The following is a 24,526-nucleotide window of genomic DNA, read 5'->3' on the forward strand; positions in this document are numbered from 1 at the left end:
CAGGCAACATGTTTTGCAAATGCTTATTGGTAACAGCCAAGTATTATATACAGAAGACAAGCAAAGGGAATAGCAATAGAGTGAATCTATAACAATGATGTGAGTAGAATCTGTGTCAGATCACCAAAACATTTACAAACCACTGGACAGTGAGTATTTGTAAAGAAAGCAAATGATGCCTACTTGCATTCTACCTCCTGTGCATGTTACCTTTGAGTGGAGTAGTTCTTGGTCTTCCTTTTGTCACCTGTTTTCCTCTGCCTTTCCCCATAAACAAGTCCACGCCATGCTCTCCATTAGGTCCTAGCCTCCCAACAAGATGTTCTGGAATACCTTTAAAACCAGCCCTAGCATTCAGCTGCTCCTCTGTATCACTCAAGTCACTCAAGTCACTATTAGTACTAGAATCAGAATCTGCTTTTGACGTCCTGCTTCGCTCATCCAGTGTGAATCTGTTAACCGATTCAAAAGCTGCTCTACTATCTTGAGAGAATTCAGAGGAGTTGAGGACACCAGGCTGCAACCTACTTGACAGAGCAGTAAAGGTTCTTAACAAGGGATTGTCCAGTTGTCCTGATCCAATTGCAGGCTTATCTTCAGTAGGACTTGATGACAATGTTGGCATTTCAATTGGTTGACTTAGGCTATTTGCTGGGGAATCTGATCGTCCATTTCCTAAAAATGCAGAACTTTCTGATGCACCTGTGGTAATAGGCAGTCTCTTTAGGGACTCTGTTGAAATAAACAAGGGTTTGCTTTTCACCACAGAGCCAGATTCATCAACCTTATGCTGTTCTTGCCATATAGGTGATGGAGGCGTACCAGTTATTGAGCTTTGGACCGGCTGGGTTGAAAAGCCAAATGGTGAAAGTTCTTTGTTATCTGAAAAAGCCAGGAATGGATTTGACGGTTCCTCACGAGACAGCTTCGGGGGTTGCAAGAATAGATTCTCATGGCTCTTAGGTGGTCGAGTGCTTAACACCTTTCCTGGAAATGCAGGAGTGAGTTTTGGCATAGATTCGGAAAAAGCCATTTTTGCATTTGCTTTAGGATCTGTTGAAGCGAGAGCCTTCGGTTTAAAGAGTGCGGAAGACAGAACGTCCTTGCATTGCTTCCCCGGATCCTTGTTTGAAGGCTCTTCTACAACACTCTCTGATATGGCAGTGAAATAGTTACTTGGTGGGAGATTTTGTGACATACACTGAAAAAATAGATTTTTAGACGGATCAGTGTCTTTTGACTCCTCCTGAACACTGCTTGTCCCAAACTGGAACCCAACAGATTGGTTTCCTTGAACTGTACCATTTGATTGACTTCGGTCCTCTTCAAAAGTTGACTGGTGGACAGACATCCCAAATCCACTATTGGCAGGCACAGATTTTCTGAAATTCTGGAAACAATTAAAGATTAAATAGTAAGGATGATAAAACAAATAAGTTTTAGTGCTGGAAGAATCAAACATCTACATTTGTCATCTCCTGCTACTTGATGCCAACTTGGGCCTGTCTATTTGTTTTATGTGAGAATAAAGCGCATTATATAAACTAATATTTATATCAGTAGTACCTCAATATTGTGACATAGTGAACCCTTTGCTTCTTCATGGTTAACAGCAAGGGTGGGTATACACCAAGACAACTGGGAATCTGGCCAAATTCCCTTCTGCCATAACTATGCCCAATTGCCCGTACATACCAGGAAGATTAAATGAACGATGATATCAATGCGATATGGCAAATCGTCCAAACATCATGCTAATGTATACCCACCCTTAAATTCTGTCTGAAAGAGACGGATTGCATTTTTTTCCACCTTACATCTGATCTGGGGGCACTGCATGTCTTGACTATGGGTTAGTGGGCTGGCACAGGAGCACATGCACTGAAAAGGTTAAAAAAAAAAAAAACACCAAAAAAAAAAAACCCCACACACATCTGCCCATCTAGCCCATATAACCTCTCCTTCCTCCAAGAGATCTCAGCTGCTGAGGATAGGGAGGCCTGTGCCTAACCCTGGAGGAAACAGGGGAGACCACTAAGCTCAAAGATTGAGACTGTATCGGAGAGGTCAGATTGTGAAGATGTACATGTGAGCAGCTGTGCAGTCAAAGTCAAGCAGGCCAGGTGGCAAGGATTCTACCTGTCAGATAGGATTGAGACCTATGTGAGAAGCCAGAGGCCAAAGCCAGGCCGGGCCAACTAACTTTGAAAAGACTGAGACTGAACTTTATAGGGGAAATTCATTTGTTTAATCGTGCCAGACGTCCTGTCTAAAGTGACGGGAGATCGCTGGGCGATATTCAATTGTCCCCCATTATCACGCTGATGGTGCCCCATTTCAATCAGGTTTAGCCGCTTAAAGCAGCAATACCCGACAAAAATGGGTGTGACGGGAAAAATAAGATTTTAAACCTACCGGTAAATCTATTTCTCCTAGTCCGTAGAGGATGCTGGGGACTCCGTAAGGACCATGGGGTATAGACGGGCTCCGCAAGAGATAGGGCACCTAAAAAGAACTTTGACTATGGGTGTGCACTGGCTTCTCCCTCTATGCCCCTCCTCCAGACCTCAGTTAGAGAACTGTGCCCAGAGGAGATGGACAATACAAGGCAGGATTTAGCAATCCAAGGGCAAGATTCATACCAGCCCACACCAATCATACCATGTAACCTGGATCATACATAACCAGTTAACCATATGAACAACAGTAACGGTCCAAAACCGATTTCAACTGTAACATAACCCTTATGTAAGCAACAACTATATAAAAGTCTTGCAGAGTTTCCGCACTGGGACGGGCGCCCAGCATCCTCTACGGACTAGGAGGAATAGATTTACCGGTAGGTTTAAAATCTTATTTTCTCTTACGTCCTAGAGGATGCTGGGGACTCCGTAAGGACCATGGGGTTTATACCAAAGCATCCAATCGGGCGGGAGAGTGCGTATGACTCTGCAGCACCGACTGAGCAAACGCTAGGTCCTCATCAGCCAGGGTATCAAACTTGTAGAATTTAGCAAAAGTGTTTGACCCCGACCAAGTCGCCGCTCGGCAAAGTTGTAATGCAGGGACGCCTCGGGCAGCCGCCCAAGAAGAGCCCACCTTCCTAGTGGAATGGGCCTTAACCGAATTTGGTACCGGCAATCCAGCCGTAGAGTGAGCCTGCTGAATCGTATTACAGATCCAGCGAGCAATAGTCTGCTTCGAAGCAGGTGCGCCAATCTTATTGGCCGCATACAGGACAAACAGGGCCTCTGTTTTCCTAATTCTAGCCGTCCTGGCTACATAAATCTTTAAGGCCCTGACTACGTCCAGGGATCTGGAATCCTCCAGGTCACTTGTAGCCACAGGCACCACAATAGGTTGATTCACATGGAATGAAGAAACCACCTTAGGCAAAAATTGCGGACGTGTCCTCAATTCAGCTCGATCCACATGAAAAATCAAGTAAGGGCTTTTGTGTGACAAAGCCGCCAATTCTGATACTCGCCTTGCCGATGCCAAGGCCAACAACATGACCACCTTCCAAGTAAGAAATTTCAACTCCACCTTGTTAAGCGGTTCAAACCAGTGTGATTTTAGAAACTGCAACACCACGTTGAGATCCCACGGTGCCACTGGAGGCACAAAGGGAGGCTGGATGTGTAGCACTCCCTTTACAAACGTCTGGACTTCTGGAAGAGAAGCCAATTCCTTCTGAAAGAAAATCGAGAGGGACGAAATCTGAACCTTAACAGATCCTAATTTCAGGCCCATATCCACTCCTGTCTGTAGGAAGTGGAGAAAACGACCCAGATGAAAATCTTCCGTAGGTGCATTCTTGGTCTCACACCAAGACACATACTTTCTCCAGATACGGTGATAATGCTTAACCGTCAACTCCTTCCTAGCCTTTATTAAAGTAGGGATGACCTCTTCCGGAATCCCCTTTTTCGCTAGGATTCGGCGTTCAACCGCCATGCCGTCAAACGTAACCGCGGCAAGTCCTGAAATACACAGGGCCCCTGCTGCAACAGGTCTTCCCTCTGAGGAAGAGGCCAGGGATCTCCTGTGAGCATCTCTTGTAGATCTGAGTACCAGGCCCTTCGAGGCCAGTCTGGGACAACGAGTATCGTCTGTACTCTTCTTTGCCAACACTTTTGTGATGAGAGGAAGAGGAGGAAACACGTAGACCGATTTGAACACCCACGGTGTTATCAGAGAGTCTACTGCCACTGCCTGAGGGTCCCGAGACCTGGCACAATACCTCCGAAGCTTTTTGTTGAGGCGTGACGCGATCATGTCTATTTGAGTTCCCCAAAGACGTGTTATGTCTGCAAAGACTTCTTGATGAAGTCTCCACTCTCCTGGATGGAGATCGTGTCTGCTGAGGAAGTCTGCTTCCCAGTTGTCCACTCCCGGAATGAAGACAGCCGACAGAGCGCTCACATGATTTTCCGCCCAGCGAAGAATCCTGGTGGTTTCCGCCATCGCGACTGCTTCTTGTCCCACCTTGGCGGTTCACATGAGCCACTGCTGTGACATGGTCTGATTGAATCAGAACCGGTAGGTTTCGAAGACTCTCCGCTTGTCGAAGGCCGTTGTAAATGGCTCTGAGTTCCAACACATTGATGTGAAGACAGGACTCCTGGTCTGACCAAAGTCCCTGAAAGTTTTTTCCCTGTGTGACCGCTCCCCATCCTCGGAGGCTCGCGTCCGTGGTAACCAGGATCCAGTCCTGAATCCCGAACCGGCGACCCTCCAGCAGGTGAGCACTTTGCAACTACCACAGGAGAGACACTCTGGCCCCTGGGGACAGAGTTATTTTCCGATGTAAGTGCAGATGGGACCCGGACCACTTGTCCAGAAGGTCCCATTGAAAAGTCCTTGCATGGAACCTTCCGAAGGGTATGGCCTCGTAGGCCGCCACCATTTTCCCCAGAACTCAAGTGCATTGGTGAACTGACACCCTTTTCGGTTTTAGCAGGTCTCGGACCATGTTCTGGATGTCCTGGGCTCTCTATTGGGAGGAAGACCTTCATTTGTTCCGTATCCAGTATCATACCTAGGAACGGTAGTTGAGTTGTCGGAATCAACTGTGACTTCGGTAGATTTAGAATCCAACCATGTTGCTGGAGCACTCTGAGAGAGAGTGCCACACTGCTCAGCAATTTCTCCCTTAATCTCGCTTTTATCAGGAGATCGTCCAAGTATGGTATAATTTTGACTCCATGCTTGCGCAGGACCACCATCATTTCCGCCATTATCTTGGTGAAAATCCTCGGGGCCGTGGAAAGTCCAAACGGCAACGTCTGAAATTGGTAATGACAATCCTGTACAGCGAATCTCAGGTATTCCTGATGGGGGGCATATATGGGGACATGAAGGTACGCATCCTTTATGTCCAGAGACACCATAAACTCCCCTTCCTCCATGTTGGCTATTATCGCTCTGAGTGATTCCATTTTGAATTTGAATCTTTTTATGTACAGGTTTAGAGATTTCAGATTCAAAATAGGTCTGACCGAACCGTCCGGTTTCGGGACCACAAATAGGGTTGAGTAGTAACCTCTTCCTTGCTGGTGCAGGGGAACCTTGATTCTCACTTGCTGTATACACAGCGTTTGAATTGCAGCTAACACTACATCCCTTTCCGATGTGGAAGCTGGTAGGGCCGATTTGAAAAATCGGCACGGGTGCACCTAGTCGAATTCCAGTTTGTACCCCTGGGAAACTATTTCCAACACCCATGGATTCAGGTCTGGTCTGACCCAGGCCTGACTGAAAAGTCGAAGACGTGCCCCCACCGTTGCGGACTCCCTCAGAGGAGCCCCAGCGTCATGCTGTGGGTTTTGGAGCAGCCGGGGAGGACTTTTGTTCCTGGGCACCTGCCGAAGCAGGTGCTCTTTTGCCTCTGCCCTTACCTCTGACGAGGAAAGAGGATCCCCGACCTCTTTTGGACTTGTGCGACCGAAAGGACTGCATCTGATAGGGTGTTACTTTCTTTTGCTGTTGGGGAATATATGGTAAAAAATTTGATTTACCTGCTGTAGCTGTGGAAACCAGGTCCGTCAGCCCATCCCCAAACAATACATCACCCTTATAGGGTAGTACCTTCCATATGTTTTTTGGAATCCGCATCACCAGTCCATTGGCGAGTCCATAAGGATCTTCTCGCTGAGATAGACATGGCATTGGCCCTAGAAACCAGTAATCCAATGTCCCTTTGAGCATCCCTCATAAATAAGACTGCTTCTTTTATATGGGCTAGAGTTAAGAATATAGTATCCTTATTAGTGATGAGCGGATTCGGTTTTACTCGGTTCTCAAAACGGCATCTTATTGGCTCACGGATGTCACGTGTTTTGGATAGCCAATAAGATGCCGTTTTGAGAACCGAGTAAAACCGAAACCGCTCATCACTAATCCTTATCCATATTATCAAATTGATCTGTCAGCTCATCTGTCCAAGCTGCAATTGCGCTACACACCCATGCCGACGCAATTGTCGGTCTTAGCATAGCCCCCGTATGAGAATAAATACACTTTAAGGTAGTTTCTTGCCTGCGATCTGCAGGGTCCTTAAAGGCCGCTGTGTCAGGAGACTGTAGCGCCACTTCCTTGGACAAGCGCGTCAGGCCTTGTCCACAGTGGGGGATGATTCCCAAATCTCCCTGTGCTGCTTAGGGAAGGGGTATGCCATATAAATTCTTTTGGGGATCTGCGGTCTCTTTTCCGGAGTCTCCCAAGCTTTTCCAAAGAAATCATTTAATTCATGAGATGTGGGAAAATTAATAATCTGTTTCTTTTCCTTAAACATGTGTACCCTTGTGTCGGGGACCGAGGGTTCACCCTCAATATGCAACACATCCCTTATTGCCACAATCATACACTGAATGGTTTTAGTCACCCTAGGGTGCAATTTTACTTAGTCATAGTCGACACTGGAATCAGAATCCGTGTCGGTAGTAGTGTCTTGTGTTAAGGGACGCTTTTGAGACCTCGACGGGCCCTGTGAGTTGGTCCAATCCGAGGATTGACCCCCTGATGTCCCCCCTAATTCAGCCTCATCAAGCCTTTTATGTAAAGATGCCACACATGCATTCAACATATGCCACATGTCCATCCAATCCGGAGTCGGCACAGCCGACGGGGACACACCACTCATTTGCTCCACCGCCTCCTTGGAGAAGCCTTCCGCCTCAGACATGTCGACACACACGTACCGACACCCCACACACACAGGGATTAACCTATAAGGGGACAAAACCCCAACCAGGCCCTTAGGGGGGAGAGAGAGAGAGAGAGAGAGAGAGAGAGAGAGAGAGAGAGAGAGAGAGAGAGAGAGAGAGAGAGAGAGAGAGAGAGAGAGAGAGAATGCCAGCACACACCAGCGCTTAAAAACACTGGAATATATATATATATATATATATATATATATATATATATATATATATATATATATATATATATAGCAGATAGCGCTTTTTATATGTATAGCCTTAATTCCCACTCACTGCATTCCAAAGTGCCCCCCCTCCTCTTTTTTCCAGCCTGTGAAGGTTCAGCAGGGGAGAGATCAGGGAGCCAGCTTTTCCTCGTGCAGTTTCTGTGGAGAAAATGGCGCAGGTTAGTGCTGAGGATCAAGCCCCGCCCACCCGACGGCGGGCTTCGGTCCCAGTAAACTTATATAAAAAATGGCGGGGGATTTGTGGATTTACTGTGCCACAGCCTAATCCTGCTTATATTGCGACAAAATGAGGAATATTGCTGCCCAGGGCGCCCCCCCCGCGCCCTGCACCCTTCAGTGCCTGCTTGTGTGTGAGTACTGGGAGCAATGGCACGCAGCTTACCGCTGCGCGCTTACCTCATGAAGATCTGATGTCTTCTGCCGCCTGATGTCTTCTTGCCTTCTCATACTCACCTGGCTTCTATCTTCGGCATCTGTGAGGAGGACGGCGGCGCGGCTCCGGGACGAACCCCAGGTGAGACCTGTGTTCAGACTCCCTCTGAAGCTAATGGTGTCCAGTAGCCTTAGAAACAGTGCCCAACTTGACAAGCCAGCTCTGTTTCTCTCTTCTCAGTCCCACAATGCAGGGAGCCTGTTGCCAACAGGACTCCCTGAAAATAAAAAACCTAACAAAATTCTTTAATACAGAAAACTCTGGAGAGCTCTCTGCATTGTACCCTTTCTCCTCTGGGCACAAGATCTAACCGAGGTCTGGAGGAGGGGCATAGAGGGAGGAGCCAGTGCACACCCATAGTCAAAGTTCTTTTTAGGTGCCCTATCTCCTGCGGAGCCTGTCTATACCCCATGGTCCTTACGGAGTCCCCAGCATCCTCTAGGACGTAAGAGAAAGTCCAATTTAGGGGCCTAAACAGGTCACTTTTCGTGCAATTCAGCTCCCTACCTCCGAGGGTAGCAAGATGAAATGAAGATCTTACACAGTCAGCAGCAACACTTCAATAGCTGAAGGCGGGAGAGTGCAATAACATTTGGATTCCCCCTTTTGTTTGCAGACTAGCTGCCCAATTAGGGCGAAAAGGTGAGTGAAGCGCCCTGAATGGGGGCAAGGTGTTTGTCGTTTTCTAATCACTTGTGTCTTTTCCTGATTTCACGGTGAAAGTAAAGCACCATTACGTTTATTTTCCTGAAATGCATTCTTGGATCCTGTTTGAACACAGACACTGCACAAATCCACCCCCTGCTGAGCTAATTACCCCAACTCAGCACAATATATTAGATAGATGTATTAGAATATATAATAAATATATATATATATATATATATATATATATATATATATATATCTCTAAGAATTTACTCACCGGTAATTCTATTTCTCGTAGTCCGTAGTGGATGCTGGGTACTCTGTAAGGACCATGGGGAATAGACGGGCTCCGCAGGAGACTGGGCACTCTAAAAGAAAGATTAGGTACTATCTGGTGTGCACTGGCTCCTCCCTCTATGCCCCTCCTCCAGACCTCAGTTAGGGAAACTGTGCCCGGAAGAGCAGACACTACAAGGAAAAGGATTTGGAATCCCGGGTAAGACTCATACCAGCCACACCAATCACACCGTACAACTTGTGATATCTATACCCAGTTAACAGTATGAACAACAAATGAGCCTCATTAACAGATGGCTCATAACAAAACCCTTTAGTTAAGCAATAACTATATACACGTATTGCAGAGAGTCCGCACTTGGGATGGGCTCCCAGCATCCACTACGGACTACGAGAAATAGAATTACCGGTGAGTAAATTCTTATTTTCTCTGACGTCCTAGTGGATGCTGGGTACTCCGTAAGGACCATGGGGATTATACCAAAGCTCCCAAACGGGCGGGAGAGTGCGGATGACTCTGCAGCACCGCATGAGCAAACTCAAGGTCCTCCTCAGCCAGGGTATCAAACTTGTAGAATTTTGCAAACGTGTTTGACCCCGACCAGGTAGCAGCTCGTTGTAATGCCGAGACCCCTTGGGCAGGCGCCCAATAAGAGCCCCCTTCCTCGTGGAATGGGCTTTTACTGATTTAGGATGCGGCAGTCCAGCCGCAGAATGTGCAAGTTGAATCGCGCCACAGATCCAGCGAGTAATAGTCTGCTTAGAAGCAGGAGCACCCAGCTTGTTGGGTGCATGCAGGATAAAAGTGAGTCAGTATTTTTGACTCTAGCCGTCCTGGAAACAAAAATTTTCAGGGCCCGGACTACATCCAGCAACTTGGAGGCCTCCAAGTCCCGAGTAGCCGCAGGCAGCACAATAGGTTGGTTCAAATGAAACGCTGATACCACCTTAGGGAGAAATTGGGGACGAATCCTGAATTCTGCCCTGTCCCTATGGAAGATCAGATAAGGGCTTTCACATGACAAAGCCGCCAATTCTGACACACGCCTAGCCGAAGCCGAGGCCAAATATATATGACCACTTTCCACGTGAGATACTTCAACTCCACGTTCTGAAGTGGCTCAAAACAATGTGATTTTAGGAAAACCAACACTACGTTGAGATCCCAAGGTGCCACTGGAGGCACAAAAGGGGGCTGAATATGCAGCACTCCCTTAACAACGTCTGAACTTCAGGCAACGTCTTTCCTAGCCTTTAACAGCGTAGGAATCACTTCATCTGGAACGCCCTTTTCCGTTAGGATCCTGCGTTCAACCGCCAAGCCTTCAAACGCAGCCGCGGTAAGTCTTGGAACAGACAGGGCCCCTGCAGTAACAGGTCCATCTGAGACACAGAGGCCATGGGTCCTCAGAGATCATTTCTTGTAGTTCTGGTTACCAAGTTCTTCTTGGCCAATCCGGAACTACGAGTATAGTTCTTACTCCTCTCTTACTTACTATCCTCAGTACCTTGGGTATGAGAGGAAGAGGAGGGAACACAAACCTACTGGTACACCCACGGTGTCACCAGTGCGTCCACAGCTATCGCCTGAGGGTCTCTTGACCTGGAGCAATACTTTTTTAGCTTTTTGTTGAGGCGGGACGCCATCATGTCCACCTGTGGCCGTTACCAACGGTTCACAATCTGCGTGAAGACTTCTGGATGAAGTCCCCACTCTCCCGGGTGGAGGTCGTGCCTGCTGAGGAAGTCTGTTTCCTAGTTTTCCACACCCGGAATGTACACGGCTGACAGTGTTAGCACGTGATACTCCGCCCATCGGAGAATCCTTGTGGCTTCTGCCAACGCCATCCTGCTTCTTGTGCCGCCTTGTCGGTTTACATGGGCGACAGCCGTGGTGTTGTCTGACTGAATCAGCACCGGCTGGTTTTGAAGCAGGGGTTCTGCTTGTCTTAGGGCATTGTAAATGGCCCTTAGGTCCAGAATATTTATGTGTAGGGAAGTCTCCTGACTTGACCATTGTCCTTGGAAATTTCTTCCCTGAGTGATTGCTCCCCAACCTCGGAGGCTTGCATCCGCGGTCACCAGGACCCAGTCCTGAATGCCGAATCTGCGGCCCTCGAGAAGATGAGCACTCTGCAGCCACCACAGCAAAGACACCCTGGCCCCGGGGACAGGGTGATCAGCTGATGCATCTGAAGATGCGATCCTCACTTGTCTAACAGGTCCCACTGAAAGTTCCTTGCATGGAACCTGCCGAAGGTAATTGCTTCGTAAGAAGCTACCACCTTTTCCAGGACTCGCGTGCAATGATGCACCGACACCTGTTTTGGTTTCAGGAGGTCTCTGACCCGAGATGACAACTCCTTGGCCTTCTCCTCCGGGAGAAACACCTTCTTCTGTTCTGTGTCCAGAAACATGCCCAATATCAGCAGACGCGTCGTAGGAACCAGCTGCGACTTTGGGATATTCAGAATCCAGCTGTGCTGTTGTAGCACTTCCTGAGATAGTGCTTCTCCGATCAACGACTGCTTCTTGGACCTCACTTTTATAAGGAGATCGTGCAAGTACGGGTTAATTATAACTCCCTTCTTTCGAAGGAAAATCATCATTTTGGCCATTACCTTGGAACACACCCTCGGTGCCGTGGACAGACCAAACGGCAACGTCTGGAATTGGTAATGGCAGTTCTGTACCACAACCTTGAGGTACTCCTGGTGAGGTGGGTAAATGGGGACATGTAGGTAAGCATCCATGATGTCCAGTGATACCATGTAATCCCCCTCTTCCAGGCTTGCAATAACCGCCCTGAGCGATTCCATTTTGAACTCGAACTTCCTTATATAAGTGTTCAAGGATTTCAAATTTAGAATGGTTCTCATCGAACCGTCTGGTTTCGGTACCACAACATTGTGGAATAGTAACCCCGTCCCTGTTGAAGGAGGGGAACTTTTATTATCACCTGCTGGAGGTACAGCTTGTTAATTGCCGCCAGTACTACCTCCCTGTCCTGGGGAGTAGTTGGCAAGGCTGATTTGAGGTAACAGCGAGGGGGAGACGCCTCAAATTCCAGCTTGTATCCCTGCGATACCACTTGTAGAACCCAGAGATCCACCTGTGAGCAAACCCACTGGTCGCTGAAGTTCCGGAGACGCGCCCCCACCGTACCTGGCTCCGTCTGTGGAGCCCCAGCGTCATGCGGTGGACTCAGTAGAAGCAGGGGAGGATTTTTGTTCCTGGGAACTGGCTGTCTGGTGCAGCTTTTTCCCTCTCCCCCTGCCTCTGGGCAGAAAGGAAGCACCTTTGATCCGCTTGCCTTTCTGAGGCCGAAAGGACTGTACCTGATAGTACGGTGCTTTCTTAGGTTGTGAGAGAGCCTGAGGTAAAAATGTCGATTTCCCAGCTGTTGCTGTGGATACGAGGTCCGAGAGACCATCCCCAAACAATTCCTCACCCTTATAAGGCAAAACCTCCATGTGCCATTTAGAATCAGCATCACCTGTCCACTGCCGGGTCCATAATACCCTCCTGGCAGAAATGGACATTGCATTAATTCTAGATGCCAGCCGGCAAATATCCCTCTGTGCATCCCTCATATATCAGACGACGTCTTTAATATGCTCTATGGTTAGCAAAATAGTATCCCTGTCGAGGGTATCAATATTATCTGACAGGGTATCAGACCACGCTGCAGCAGCACTACACATCCATGCTGAAGCAATTGCAGGTCTCAGTATAGTACCTGAGTGTGTATATACAGACTTCAGGATAGCCTCCTGCTTTCTATCAGCAGGCACCTTCAAGGCGGCCGTATCCTGAGACGGCAGTGCCACCTTTTTTGACAAGCGTGTGAGCGCCTTATCCACCCTAGGAGATATCTCCCAACGTGACCTATCCTCTGGCGGGAAAGGGTACGCCATCAGTAATTTTTTAGAAATTACCAGTTTCTTATCGTGGGAACCCCACGCTTCTTCACACACTTCATTCAACTCATCTGATGGGGGAAAAAACACTGGCTGCTTTTTCTCCCCAAACATAATACCCTTTTTAGTGGTACCTGGGTTAATGTCAGAAATGTGTAACACATTTTTCATTGCCGTAATCATGCAACGGATGCCCCTTCTGGATTGTGTATATGTCTCATCCTCGTCGACACTGGAGTTAGACTCCGTGTCGACATCTGTGTCTGCCATCTGAGGTAGCGGGCGTTTGTGAGCCCCTGATGGTCTTTGAGACGCCTGGGCAGGCACGGGCTGAGAAGCCGGCTGTCCCACGGCTGTTAAGTCATCCAGCCTTTTATGTAAGGAGTTGACACTGTCGGTTAATACCTTCCACATATCCATCCACTCTGGTGTCGAACCCGCAGGGGGTGACATCACATTTATCGGCACCTGCTCCGCTTCCACATAAGCCTCCTCATCAAACATGTCGACACAGCCGTACCGACACACCGCACACACACAGGGAATGCTCTGACTGAGGACAGGACCCCACAAAGTCCTTTGGGGAGACAGAGAGAGAGTATGCCAGCACACACCACAGCGCTATATAAACAGGGATTTACACTATTACAGAAAGTGATTTTCCCTATAGCAGCTATACAATACAGTTTTGCGCCTAAATTTAGTGCCCCCCTCTCTTTTTTACCCTTTGAGCCTGGAAACTGCAGGGGAGAGCCTGGGGAGCTGTCTTCCAGCGGAGCTGTGAAGAGGAAATGGCGCCAGTGTGCTGAGGGAGATAGCCCCGCCCCCTTCTCGGCGGGCTTATCCCGCTCTTTTATTAATATTATGGCAGGGGATTTTTGCACATATATAGTTTATTAGACTATATTATGTGCCTTTTGCCAATTTAAGGTACTCTAATTGCAGCCCAGGGCGCCCCCCCCCCCCCCCAGCGCCCTGCACCCATCAGTGACCGGAGTATGTGGTGTGCATAGGGAGCAATGGCGCACAGCTGCAGTGCTGTGCGCTACCTTAATGAAGACCGGAGTCTTCAGCCGCCTATTTCAAGGACGTTCTTCTTGCTTCTGGCTCTGCAAGGGGGGCGGCGGCGCGGCTCCGGGACCGGACGACCGAGGCTGGGCCTGTGTTCGATCCCTCTGGAGCTAATGGTGTCCAGTAGCCTAGAAGCCCAAGCTAGCTGCAAGCAGGTAGGTTCGCTTCTCTTCCCTAAGTCCCTCGTAGCAGTGAGTCTGTTGCCAGCAGATCTCACTGAAAATAAAAAACCTGATAAATACTTTCTTTTACTAGAAGCTCAGGAGAGCCCCTAGTGTGCAACCAGCTCGAGCCGGGCACAGATTCTAACTGGGGGAGGGGCATAGAGGGAGGAGCCAGTGCACACCAGATAGTACCTAATCTTTCTTTTAGTGTGCCCAGTCTCCTGCGGAGCCTGTCTATTCCCCATGGTCCTTACGGAGTACCCAGCATCCACTAGGACGTCAGAGAAATATTCTATAATTATATATATATATATATATATATATATATATATATATATATATATATATATATATATATATATATATATATATATATATATATATATATATATATATATCTCTCTCTCACTAGTAAAAGTCCGGCACTCACATATCCACAAGTTAAAATCCAATACATCACTCACCTATATACCCGTCACCATCACCATATGTCACAAACAGCTGGAGCTGTTTCTCAAACCGCCCGCTGAAGATGACGTCATGACGCATCCAGCGCCTCCTGATGACGTCATCCGTCGCACACCACGTGACCAACACCGCATCTGTTGCCAAGCAACCAATATTACAAATACGGATCACCATGCCACTTCCTGTATCATGTAAACATACTTAAACAGCGCTGATCATTATATATATATATATATATATATATATATAAACTAAATAAGACTTAATACAAGATTTCCAAATGTTATCCCACAGAAATGCATAGCGAAATTCAATAAACAATGATCCATATCTATAAATCTAATCCGGCATAGGCTAATGAGATATAATAATTAATAGGGAGTGAAATATCTGTATATTTTAATATTTTGAACCCCTATATGTATGCACACATTAATGACCTCTGAGCTAATTTAGCAAGTTAAAGAAAACAGGTAAACGAGACGGATTCATTTAGCCCCAAAAGGGGCTAAGTTTTCTTTAACTTGCTAAATTAGCTCAGAGGTCATTAATGTGTGCATACATATAGGGGTTCAAAATATTAAAATATACAGATATTTCACTCCCTATTAATTATTATATATCATTAGCCTATGCCGGATTAGATTTATAGATATGGATCATTGTTTATTGAATTTCGCTATGCATTTCTGTGGGATAACATTTGGAAATCTTGTATTAAGTCTTATTTAGTTTATATATAATGATCAGCGCTGTTTAAGTATGTTTACATGATACAGGAAGTGGCATGGTGATCCGTATTTGTAATATTGGTTGCTTGGCAACAGATGTGGTGTTGGTCACGTGGTGTGCGACGGATGACGTCATCAGGAGGCGCTGGATGCGTCATGACGTCATCTTCAGCGGGCGGTTTGAGAAACAGCTCCAGCTGTTTGTGACACATGGTGATGGGTATATAGGTGAGTGATGTATTGGATTTTATTATATCTTGAAAACAGTTGAATAAACTGAAACGTTGATTTGCTGATTTTGCATTGTTGCCTGTATCACGAGTGCCGCATCATTTGGAAAATATATATATATATATATATATATATATATATATATATATATATATATATATATATATATATATATATAATACATTATATATCACTCTCTCACTGATGTGGCATGGTAAACATCATGGATCTCTCTTTCTAAGTGCATCGATATAGGATCTCTCTCATATGCCTAGTTTAGGTTTCTATCATATTTAGAGGCAGATGTATTAAGCATGGAGAGGTGATAATGCAGTGATAAGTGCAAGGTGATAAAACACCAGCCAATCGGCTCCAATATGTAAATCTACAGTTAGGAGCCGATTGGCTGCTGCATTATCACCTTACACTTATCGCTGCTTTATCACTTCTCCAGGTTTAATACATCTGCCCCTTAGTGTGTTACATGACCCTGGTGTTCCCTCTCTCATTGATGAACAACTCATATACATTAAAGGGTTTGTGCTCAGCTGATAAATGTACTATCCTTCCCACTTAGTAATTGGACATTATCCTGGGTCTAGGCTCCGTCAGTTACTGTGGGCTTCTGATGCAGTGCAGCATCTTATACTGTGAGGAACTGTCTCTATTTCAAGGTTTAAGTTATGTACATGTATAGTGTAGATCATCATGTAGACCCAGATAAGTGCGGTTTGCAGTCCAGTTTTTTTTCTTGGCAGTGTATCTACCAGTCTTCCCACCCCACTTTAGTTTTGCCCCCATTTGGAAGGAGACCACTACAGGGTGCTCCATGGGATTGCCAATGGCTCCATAGCATGATGGGGAGCAATTTAGGGTGTACTCTCTTGTAGACTGCCTCTCACATCTGTTATGCAGTTGTATTCACTGGCTGACCAGGAGTTTTTCAGACCTGGGGAGGCAGCATGTTTGGCACATTACTGGCCACTGGAGAATGTAAAAAAGTTTTATTTTGTCACCTGTTTTTAGTGTCCATGAGTTGGTTTACCTCGATACATGCAATCGGGATCTTCCCCACTTACGATTTGTCCTACCCTTCATGTGCTGTCCTTCAAAGGACATGGCCATAGAGGGCACAGTCATTCACAATGCTAAGATTTCAGGTGCTATATAAGGCGGTGACTCCGAACTCGCAGGTCTTGGTTTTGACATTATCACTTAGGTTTTCACCTGTTCATGACAGTAACTGGCTGTTCACATTGCACCCAGCGCTGACCAACTGGCTAGGGACCTCAATTTTATGGGCCTTAAACAGCTGGCCAGTTTTGGTTGCTACTTTGGTGGATAGTTTCCTACTTCTGAGTAGTCCGTGATCAAAAATTCCAGTCATAGGGAGACCAGGTTTTTGGGAACAGTTTCAATGGTTCCTTTGATTAGGAGTTCTTTGACTAATCGTATGGAGTTTTCTTCCCTGGCTGCAGGTGTTAGAATCGTTCCACCCTGGCCACATTTGAGCTACAAAAACTTGGCCTCCAGGGGGTACAGTTACCTGCTCTGCCCTCTAGCGATTCAGTAGGATTATACATACACGTTCACTGGCCCTACGCGCATAGGGTGCCTAGGAACCACCCTTCATTTTGAGTGGATATCTACATTCCATACCGAAGACACTATAAGGTGGGGTAATTTACCTGGTCTCTAAGTCTCTCCGAGGATCTCTGTTGGGTACAGGTTCTACGCACAACTCCCATAGGTTGATGACCTAACCTTACTGTTAACTGGCCTCATCGGCCGTGGTATGCCGATGAGGTCCATGGTTGCCTTCCCCTTTGACAGAACCTCCTGTGTCAAAGGGCAGTGTCTGCACCCAGTTTTATCTAGTCACAATTTGGTAGCTTTGTACTTGCAGTCTTGAGGGTTCATTTTTATTTGATCCCAAGCAGGTTGCCCTGGCCATGATTCTGGCTCATAGCCTTGTCACTTGCTAAGATGCCATCGTATCCGGAAGCTCTACATTTCATTGTGCGAGCGTCTGGAGTTTTCTTTTAACCTTTTATTGCCTATACTCCTCTGCCAGCCCACTAACCCATAGTCTAGACATGCAGTGTCCCCCAGAGGGATTACGAGGAGGGAATTCTACAAAGAACACAAAATCCAATTTTAGGTTACCACTGATTTGCTTATTTTGATTACTATCTTTAGCCATATATAACAAAATGTATTTCGTAATGTATTAATTCAATATCACTTAATTATGTAACGAGTAGCATTCTGTTTATGTGAAAGCCCTGGTTTCAAGAAACAGGGAAGCAGCATGTTATTTTATGTTTGTCATGTAGACCAAACACCCATTAAAGCCAAGTATTATAGGAAGAAGACATTTAGAAACTGAAGGTGGTTTTCAATTTTCACCAACTTTTTTAGTGCATATTAAATATTAAGCTACAATATAAAAATTTAAAAAAAAGCTTCAAATGGCAAAAACAAAAACAAATCTGTGTGTTTCTATAAATTAGAACTTTATAAAAACAGTCTACAGGAAAATGGTGCTGTAAACCAGAGTATCCCAAATGCGGTCCTCAAGGTACCCTAATAGTCCAGTCCAAGTTTGAAGATATCCATGGCTCAGCACAGATGGTTAAATCAACTTGACTGAGGTACTAATTAAGTCACCTGTGGCCAAGCATGGATATACTTTAAACCTGAACTGTTAGGGTGCCTTGAAGACAGCATCTGGAAACCTCTGCTGTAGCCCATAAGACTCAGCAATTTCATTTGTTCAGCTACCATTCTCCTCAGGGTTTACACAGCAGTATGTACAATTATAAATACCTCTCCGATAGCCCAGCTCGATGTCTTATTTTCCTCTCCTGTCATGGTGGAAAGGCTGGTGTCAGAGATTCTTACGGTGGTTGGTGTTGCTGCAACAGATGTCAAAGTCTCAGTAGTATTTCCAATGTTATCGACTAACAAAGCACCTTTACTCCCAGACCTTCCAGCTTCTGGCGCAGAGTTTTGAGTAGCCATTGCCGAAAATGAAGGAAAAGCTAGGGATGCCCCGTCGCCAACAGGCTGATCTTGGACAACCAATGTTCGCCCATTTTCTTTGGTGTAAGTTGCAAAGCGAATATTGCGATTAATTTGTGGAACAAAGTGAAGCATTTGCTTGGATCTTGAATCTGGTGTGGTGTCTGCACTGCCGCTTCCTTTTAAAGATCCCCGATTTATCTCATTTGAATCTCCACCATTGCTATCTAAATCTTTCTTTTCTGCTTTCTGTTTCTTTCCAGAAGAATCACCTTCTGCATCTGGAGGTAGTTTTCTTCTTCTGTTGTCCCTACCATCTGCATTTTCTTTCTTCTTCTTTTGTTTTGATGCTTTCGTTACTTTTAACAGAGCATCCTGAAACAGGTAAATAATCAGTTTACTACTGACCACAGTACATTTTATATTAACACCATGAAAGGAAGATATTACACATTTAAAGTATTACATCTAGAAATAAACAAATCTTTAAATTACTACACATCCTTTTTTTCTCATTTATTGAGAGACACTGAACCAAGGACCTCTTCATAACCAGTAAAGCTAGTAGCCAGGAGACTTGTGCATTGCCACCAAGCCACAATTTCAGAGTGCACCAAATCAAGTAATTCCCTTTCACCACAGAAGCTGCAAGTTACTATCAAAACTTTAGTGGATTGATGGACTCAGGTGATAGAAGCCTTTATAAGGAAGCTGCACACTAGGCATTGCTCAGTAAGAGGAGATCGTAATGGTGATCGGATCTCGGGAAAGGTACAGCACTGAAGCCCAACAAAAGATAAAACACACTACCAGCAGCTCCTGTAGGGGAGAACTCCGATGCCTGGGTGGTTTCATTTCTGACTGGGTTATGATTTATTGAAATTTCATTACAGGATGATGTATTGGCAGCATACACTGTACTCTGTCTCTTGTAATTCTAAGTTGCCGAGTAGACAGGTAGGCACTGCCTGACATTTTGACAGCCAGCAGAACCAGCCTAGGCCAAATACCTGGCTCAGTCTATTTCTGAGTCAGACACCTCCATCTACTTATCAATGCTTCCATGGGACTGATCATCTGGTCCATTCATGCCCCAGTCTTGCTGACTTTGACCCTGTCACACTCTTCTCCTGGACAGTGGACTTGGCGTCTCAATGAGTCCTTCTTGCAGGACTCTCACTGGAAAATCAGAAATTTAATTGTCCCTTGCTATCTAACTAGCTCACAACAATAGCCCCCAATTTCCCAGCTTACTATCTTATCTGGGAGGCCCATAAGTGTTTCCTTCATGGGAAGTGTATTTAATTAGGCTCCCATATTAAGAAGCAGAAGTTGGCACAAATTTCAAAATTGCTCCAACAGATCAGGCTGCTTGAAACCTCGAACAAATCTTCCCTGTTTGGTGATACTTTGAATTGATCAAGGAGGAAGCACTTAACTGACGATTTCTCTCCCCTGCAGGAAGGCAGAGGGACCTTCCTGTCCCTCTGAGAGCGGCAGCAGAGAGAAGTTTCTTCCCTGCAGCTGCAAACACTATTTATCTGACTGGTTGAATCCTGTGCAACCAGGTGAGATAAAGCACTTGCTGGTGTGGTCGCATCTGATGCGACCATGCCAGCAAGTAGCTAAACTTTTTTCCCAAAAAAATGTAAAGCTTTCGGTTCAAAAATTTAGGAATCCATTCTATCAATGGAGAAACAAAATCAGGAAAACTTGTCTTGGGCCCTATGCACACAGCATGCGTCAGGTTTTATTCATACTATTAAAGATGCTTCAGGTATACCACACTCTGCATACCTCCCAACTTTCTGGCTGGGGAAAGACGGACATCTGCCCCCCCCCCCCCCCCCCCCAAAAAAAAAGGTGTGGCCTACAGAAAAGGGGGCATGGCTTCGCTGAGGGTCTGCGGAAGGAAATTAATTGAGCAGGTCACTGGCTGTGGAAGAGTATACCATTTCATTTTGGATCTTATCAATCTTGTCCTTGAAATAGGAAACAAGATCTTGCGCATGGATAGTGGCTGGTGGGTTGGGTGAGGGAGGGACAAGAAGTGATTTAAATGTATTAAAAAGTCGCTTGGGGTTACAGAGATGAGAGATTGGAAATACGTTTGTTCTGCAGTGTCCAGAGCATTATGATAAGAGTGGTACATGGTCTTATATGTGAGAGTCACTTGAACTACGAGATCTACGCCACTGACATTCTACTTTACGCGAGAGGTTTTGTAGGTGGCTTGTGTGTTTAGAGTGCCACATTTGACATCTAAGTTTACGTGGTGTGTGATGGGTAGCCGGAACCACTTCATCGAGTGCCGTTTCTAGAGTTTGATTAAGATGTGATACAGCAGTCTCAGGAGAGGTGAATGTTGAAATTAGTGAGAGTAGTGGTAGCAGTGAGGTAGATAATTTTCAACAACTAATAGTCTTAATATTTCTGCGGGTTAGAGGCGGCTTGGTAGACTTCAGGGACGTTTGAAGTAATGGAGGAGAGCATGCAGGTGATAAGGTTGTGATCTGAGAGAGGGACAGGAGTGTTAGTGAGTTCAGAAACAGAGCATAGTCTTGTGAATATAAAATCAAGGCAGTGGCCGTCCTGATGAGTAGGGGAGTCAGTCCATTGGGAGAGGCCAATAGAAGAGTTTAGAGAGAGTAGTTTAGGGGCATGGGGAGATTGTGGACTGTCAGAGATATTGAAATCACCCGTAATGATGGTGGAGATGTCCGAGGAAAAAAAAGTGAGGGAGCCAAGCAGAATAATCTTCCAGAAACTTTTTGGGTTGCCCAGGAGGGCGATAGATAGCTGTAACACGCAGAGAGAAAGAGGTAAAAATCCTAATAGAATGTACGTCAAATGATGTAAATGAAAGTGAGGGAACAGGTGGTAAAACGGTGTGTGTAAGATTTGGACAGTAATATTCCAACCCCACCTCCTTTATTGTTACCAGGCCTGGGGGTGGGGGTGTGAAGTGGAGGCCACCATGTGACAGTGCTGTAGAGGAGGCAGTGTCAGATTGTGTGAGCCATATTTCTGTTATAGCTAGCATATTGTTAGGATCTCCTGCTCTGTGCTGCCACGTCGCCATGGCAACCGGGAGGCAAGTGTTAGCGAAGTAACCTGAGCGCAGCTGATACTCCGGTCCGGGTTTTTACTGTGTAGTGGTTACAGGCTCTGTGCACGGCAGGGAATCCGGCGCTGGTTTTGTGCTCACAGTCTGTGAGGTCTGAGTGGGGCGTGGACGGCACCTGCTATATAAACCATCCTCTCAGGCTAGGCAAATGCTGCTGAATCTTTGTTTGTTAGTCAGTTCCAGAGAGTTAGCTAGTACTGTGTGACTTTGTATTTACTTGTTGCTTACTGCGAATAGGCCTTGGGATTCGGTACTTCATTCTGCCAATCCGGACCTAGCAGTAAGACTGGAGTCAGTTGTTTGACCTGCTGGGGTTCTTTTGCTATTCTGTGAACCCAGCAGGTTTACGGCTGTACTCTCAGACCTGCTTGCTTAATCCTCCCTCACTGTGCAGAGCGTCCAGGTGTCAGTTTAGTGGCAGTAAGCTGAACCTGTGCCCTGCAAGTGGGGGTTAGGATTGTGGATACTCTCCTTGTGTCTATATTTCTATCTCTGACCAAGGAGTTTATTTCCACACCCGTTGGTAACCCTTTGGGGTTTTTTCTGTTGCTCTTAGCAACATCATTTCGGGTGCTCCACATGTTAAATCATTACACCTCGCTTCTTTGTCCGCTCTATTCCATCTGAGCATTCCTGACACTAGGGAGACACCCAATTCCTGAGCCTTTGGGCTTCTCCGTTCACTTTGTGTTTATTAGTTATTCCATCACCTCCTGTGTATGTTATGTTATACTGTCTGTGAGTTCGTTTGCTTCGCTTCCCTCTCTGTTCATACACCGGTATACTTCTGTTAGCACTGGTGTGCATAACATATTCAGCAGCCCTGCTCCTGTTGAAATTTTGTGGGAATATGGAGCATACCCCTCAAAATACTTTGCAACAGGTGGTCGATCAGGTGCAGGTCCTGACTCGACAATTTAATGAGATGTCCATTAAAATGAACACCCCGCAGGCCGCTAGCGGAGCTCCAGCAGCAGCAGCGACAAATTCAGGGGTTAAGGAGCCGAAAGTAAATCTCCCGGATCGTTTTTCTGGAGATCGCTCGCAGTTCTTTTGTTTCAAGGAGAGCTGTAAGCTATATTTCAGGCTTAGGCCCCAGTCTTCTGGGTCGGAGATTCAGCGGGTGGGCATGGTGATTTCCTTGCTACAAGGAGACCCACAGGTCTGGGCATATGGGTTGCAGCCTGACTGTCCGTCGCTTAAAAGTGTTGATGCTTTTTTTACGGCACTGGGCATTTTGTATGATGACCCTGACAAGATGGCTTCAGCCGAGGCTCAGATTACGGTCCATAAGCAAGGGCGACGGCCAGCTGAGGTTTATAGTACGGAGCTCATGATACCCAGTGGAATGACCCAGCCCTGAGAAACCAGTACCGAAGGGGCCTTTCTGACCAGATAAAGGACCAACTGGTACAATATCCCTCGCCTGATAGCTTAGATCAGCTCATGCAGTTATCCATCCGGGTGGATAGACGGCTGAGAGAGCGTAGGCTTGAAAGGGAGACCGCAGTTTCCTTTTTTCCCAAGGGAACCTCAGACTCTGAGGAATATTCCGAGGAGCCTATGCAGATTGGGGCTACCCGCCTCTCCTCGCGTGAGAAGACGCGGAGGAGACAGCAGGGTTTGTGTTTGTACTGTGGGAACAAAGGTCATGTTGTAGTATCATGCCCAGAAAAACCGGAAAACTTCAGGGCCTGAGGGTGATGGGAAATATCCTGTCAGGCCAGAAGTCAGAATTTCCCAGAAAGACTTTTCTCATTCCGGTGACTTTGGAGATCCTCGGTCAAACTGTCAAGACTCAGGCCTTTGTTGACAGTGGGACCGATGGGGTTTTCATGGACCGTCAATTCGCCCTGGAACACTCTGTTCCCTCAGTACCTTTGGCATCAGAGATTGAGATCTGTGGGTTAAACGGGGAACCATTGTCCCAGGGTAAAATTACCTCCTGCACCAGCCAAATTCCTTTGTTTATTGGAGCCACACACTCTGAAAAATTGTCTTTCTATGTGACTGTCTGTTCTTTTGCCCCATTGGTTTTGGGGTTACCCTGGTTAAGGGCCCTTAACCCTCAATTTGACTGGGTCTCTGGGGAGATTCTTAGTTGGGGTAGTGATTGTTTCAGGAGTTGCTTGAGCCTTCCAGTCAGGCTCTCGCAGCTAAGTTTGCCAGGATGTTATGCAGATTTTGCGGATGTGTTCTCCAAAAAAGTTGCGGAGGTACTACCTCCCCATCGCCCCTATGACTGTGCCATTGATTTGTTGCCGGATGCTAAGCTTCCCAAGAGCAGGTTGTACTCCCTGTCACGTCCTGAGACTCAGGCTATGGCAGAGTACATTCAGGAGAACTTGGCTAAGGGATTTATCAGACCCTCACAGTCCCCAGTTGGGTCGGGGTTCTTCTTCCGTGGGTAAAAAGGACGGTTCTTTGCGACCCTGCATCGACTTCAGGGAATTGAACCGTATCACAATTAAAAACTCGTACCCACTGCCTCTCATTTCGGTTTTGTTTGACCAGCTTCGTACTGCCACCATTTTTTTCTAAGATTGACCTACGCGGTGCTTACAATCTAATCCGAATTAGAGAGGGGGATGAATGGAAGACTGCCTTTAATACCCACTCAGGGCATTATGAATATTTGGTGACGCCTTTTGGGCTCTCTAATGCCCCGGTAGTCTTCCAGGAATTCATGAACAATGTGCTCAGGGAATATTTGGATAGATTCTTAGTTGTTTATCTAGATGACATCCTAATCTTCTCTCATTCCCTGGAGGAACATCGGAAGCATGTACGCTTAGTCCTCCAGAAACTCAGATACCACCAGCTTGGGGCGAAGCTGGAGAAGTGCGAATTTGAAGTCCAGCAAATCGCATTTCTAGGGTATATTATCTCCTCAGAAGGTTTCCAAATGGAGGGTTCTAAGGTACAGGCAGTCCTGGATTGGGTGCAGCCCACTAGTTTGAAGGCG

The 24,526-nt window shown here is 46.3% G+C and overlaps 1 protein-coding gene across 2 annotated transcripts in view; it reads right to left on the reverse strand.

Moving 5' to 3' along the window:
• The window catches only part of KDM3B (lysine demethylase 3B), a 308,304-nt gene that overhangs the window by 139,188 nt on the left and 144,590 nt on the right, over positions 1-24,526 (reverse strand). For both annotated transcript variants that reach the window (XM_063927861.1, XM_063927860.1), the window contains exons 7-8: positions 18,240-18,809; positions 211-1,390 (exon numbers count right to left, since the gene is read on the reverse strand). In XM_063927861.1, the coding sequence (XP_063783931.1) occupies positions 211-1,390; positions 18,240-18,809 (1,750 nt within the window). The remainder of the gene's footprint in view (positions 1-210; positions 1,391-18,239; positions 18,810-24,526) is intronic.

Source organism: Pseudophryne corroboree, chromosome 6 (genome assembly GCF_028390025.1).
Source record: "Pseudophryne corroboree isolate aPseCor3 chromosome 6, aPseCor3.hap2, whole genome shotgun sequence".
NCBI classification, from domain to species: Eukaryota; Metazoa; Chordata; class Amphibia; order Anura; family Myobatrachidae; genus Pseudophryne; species Pseudophryne corroboree.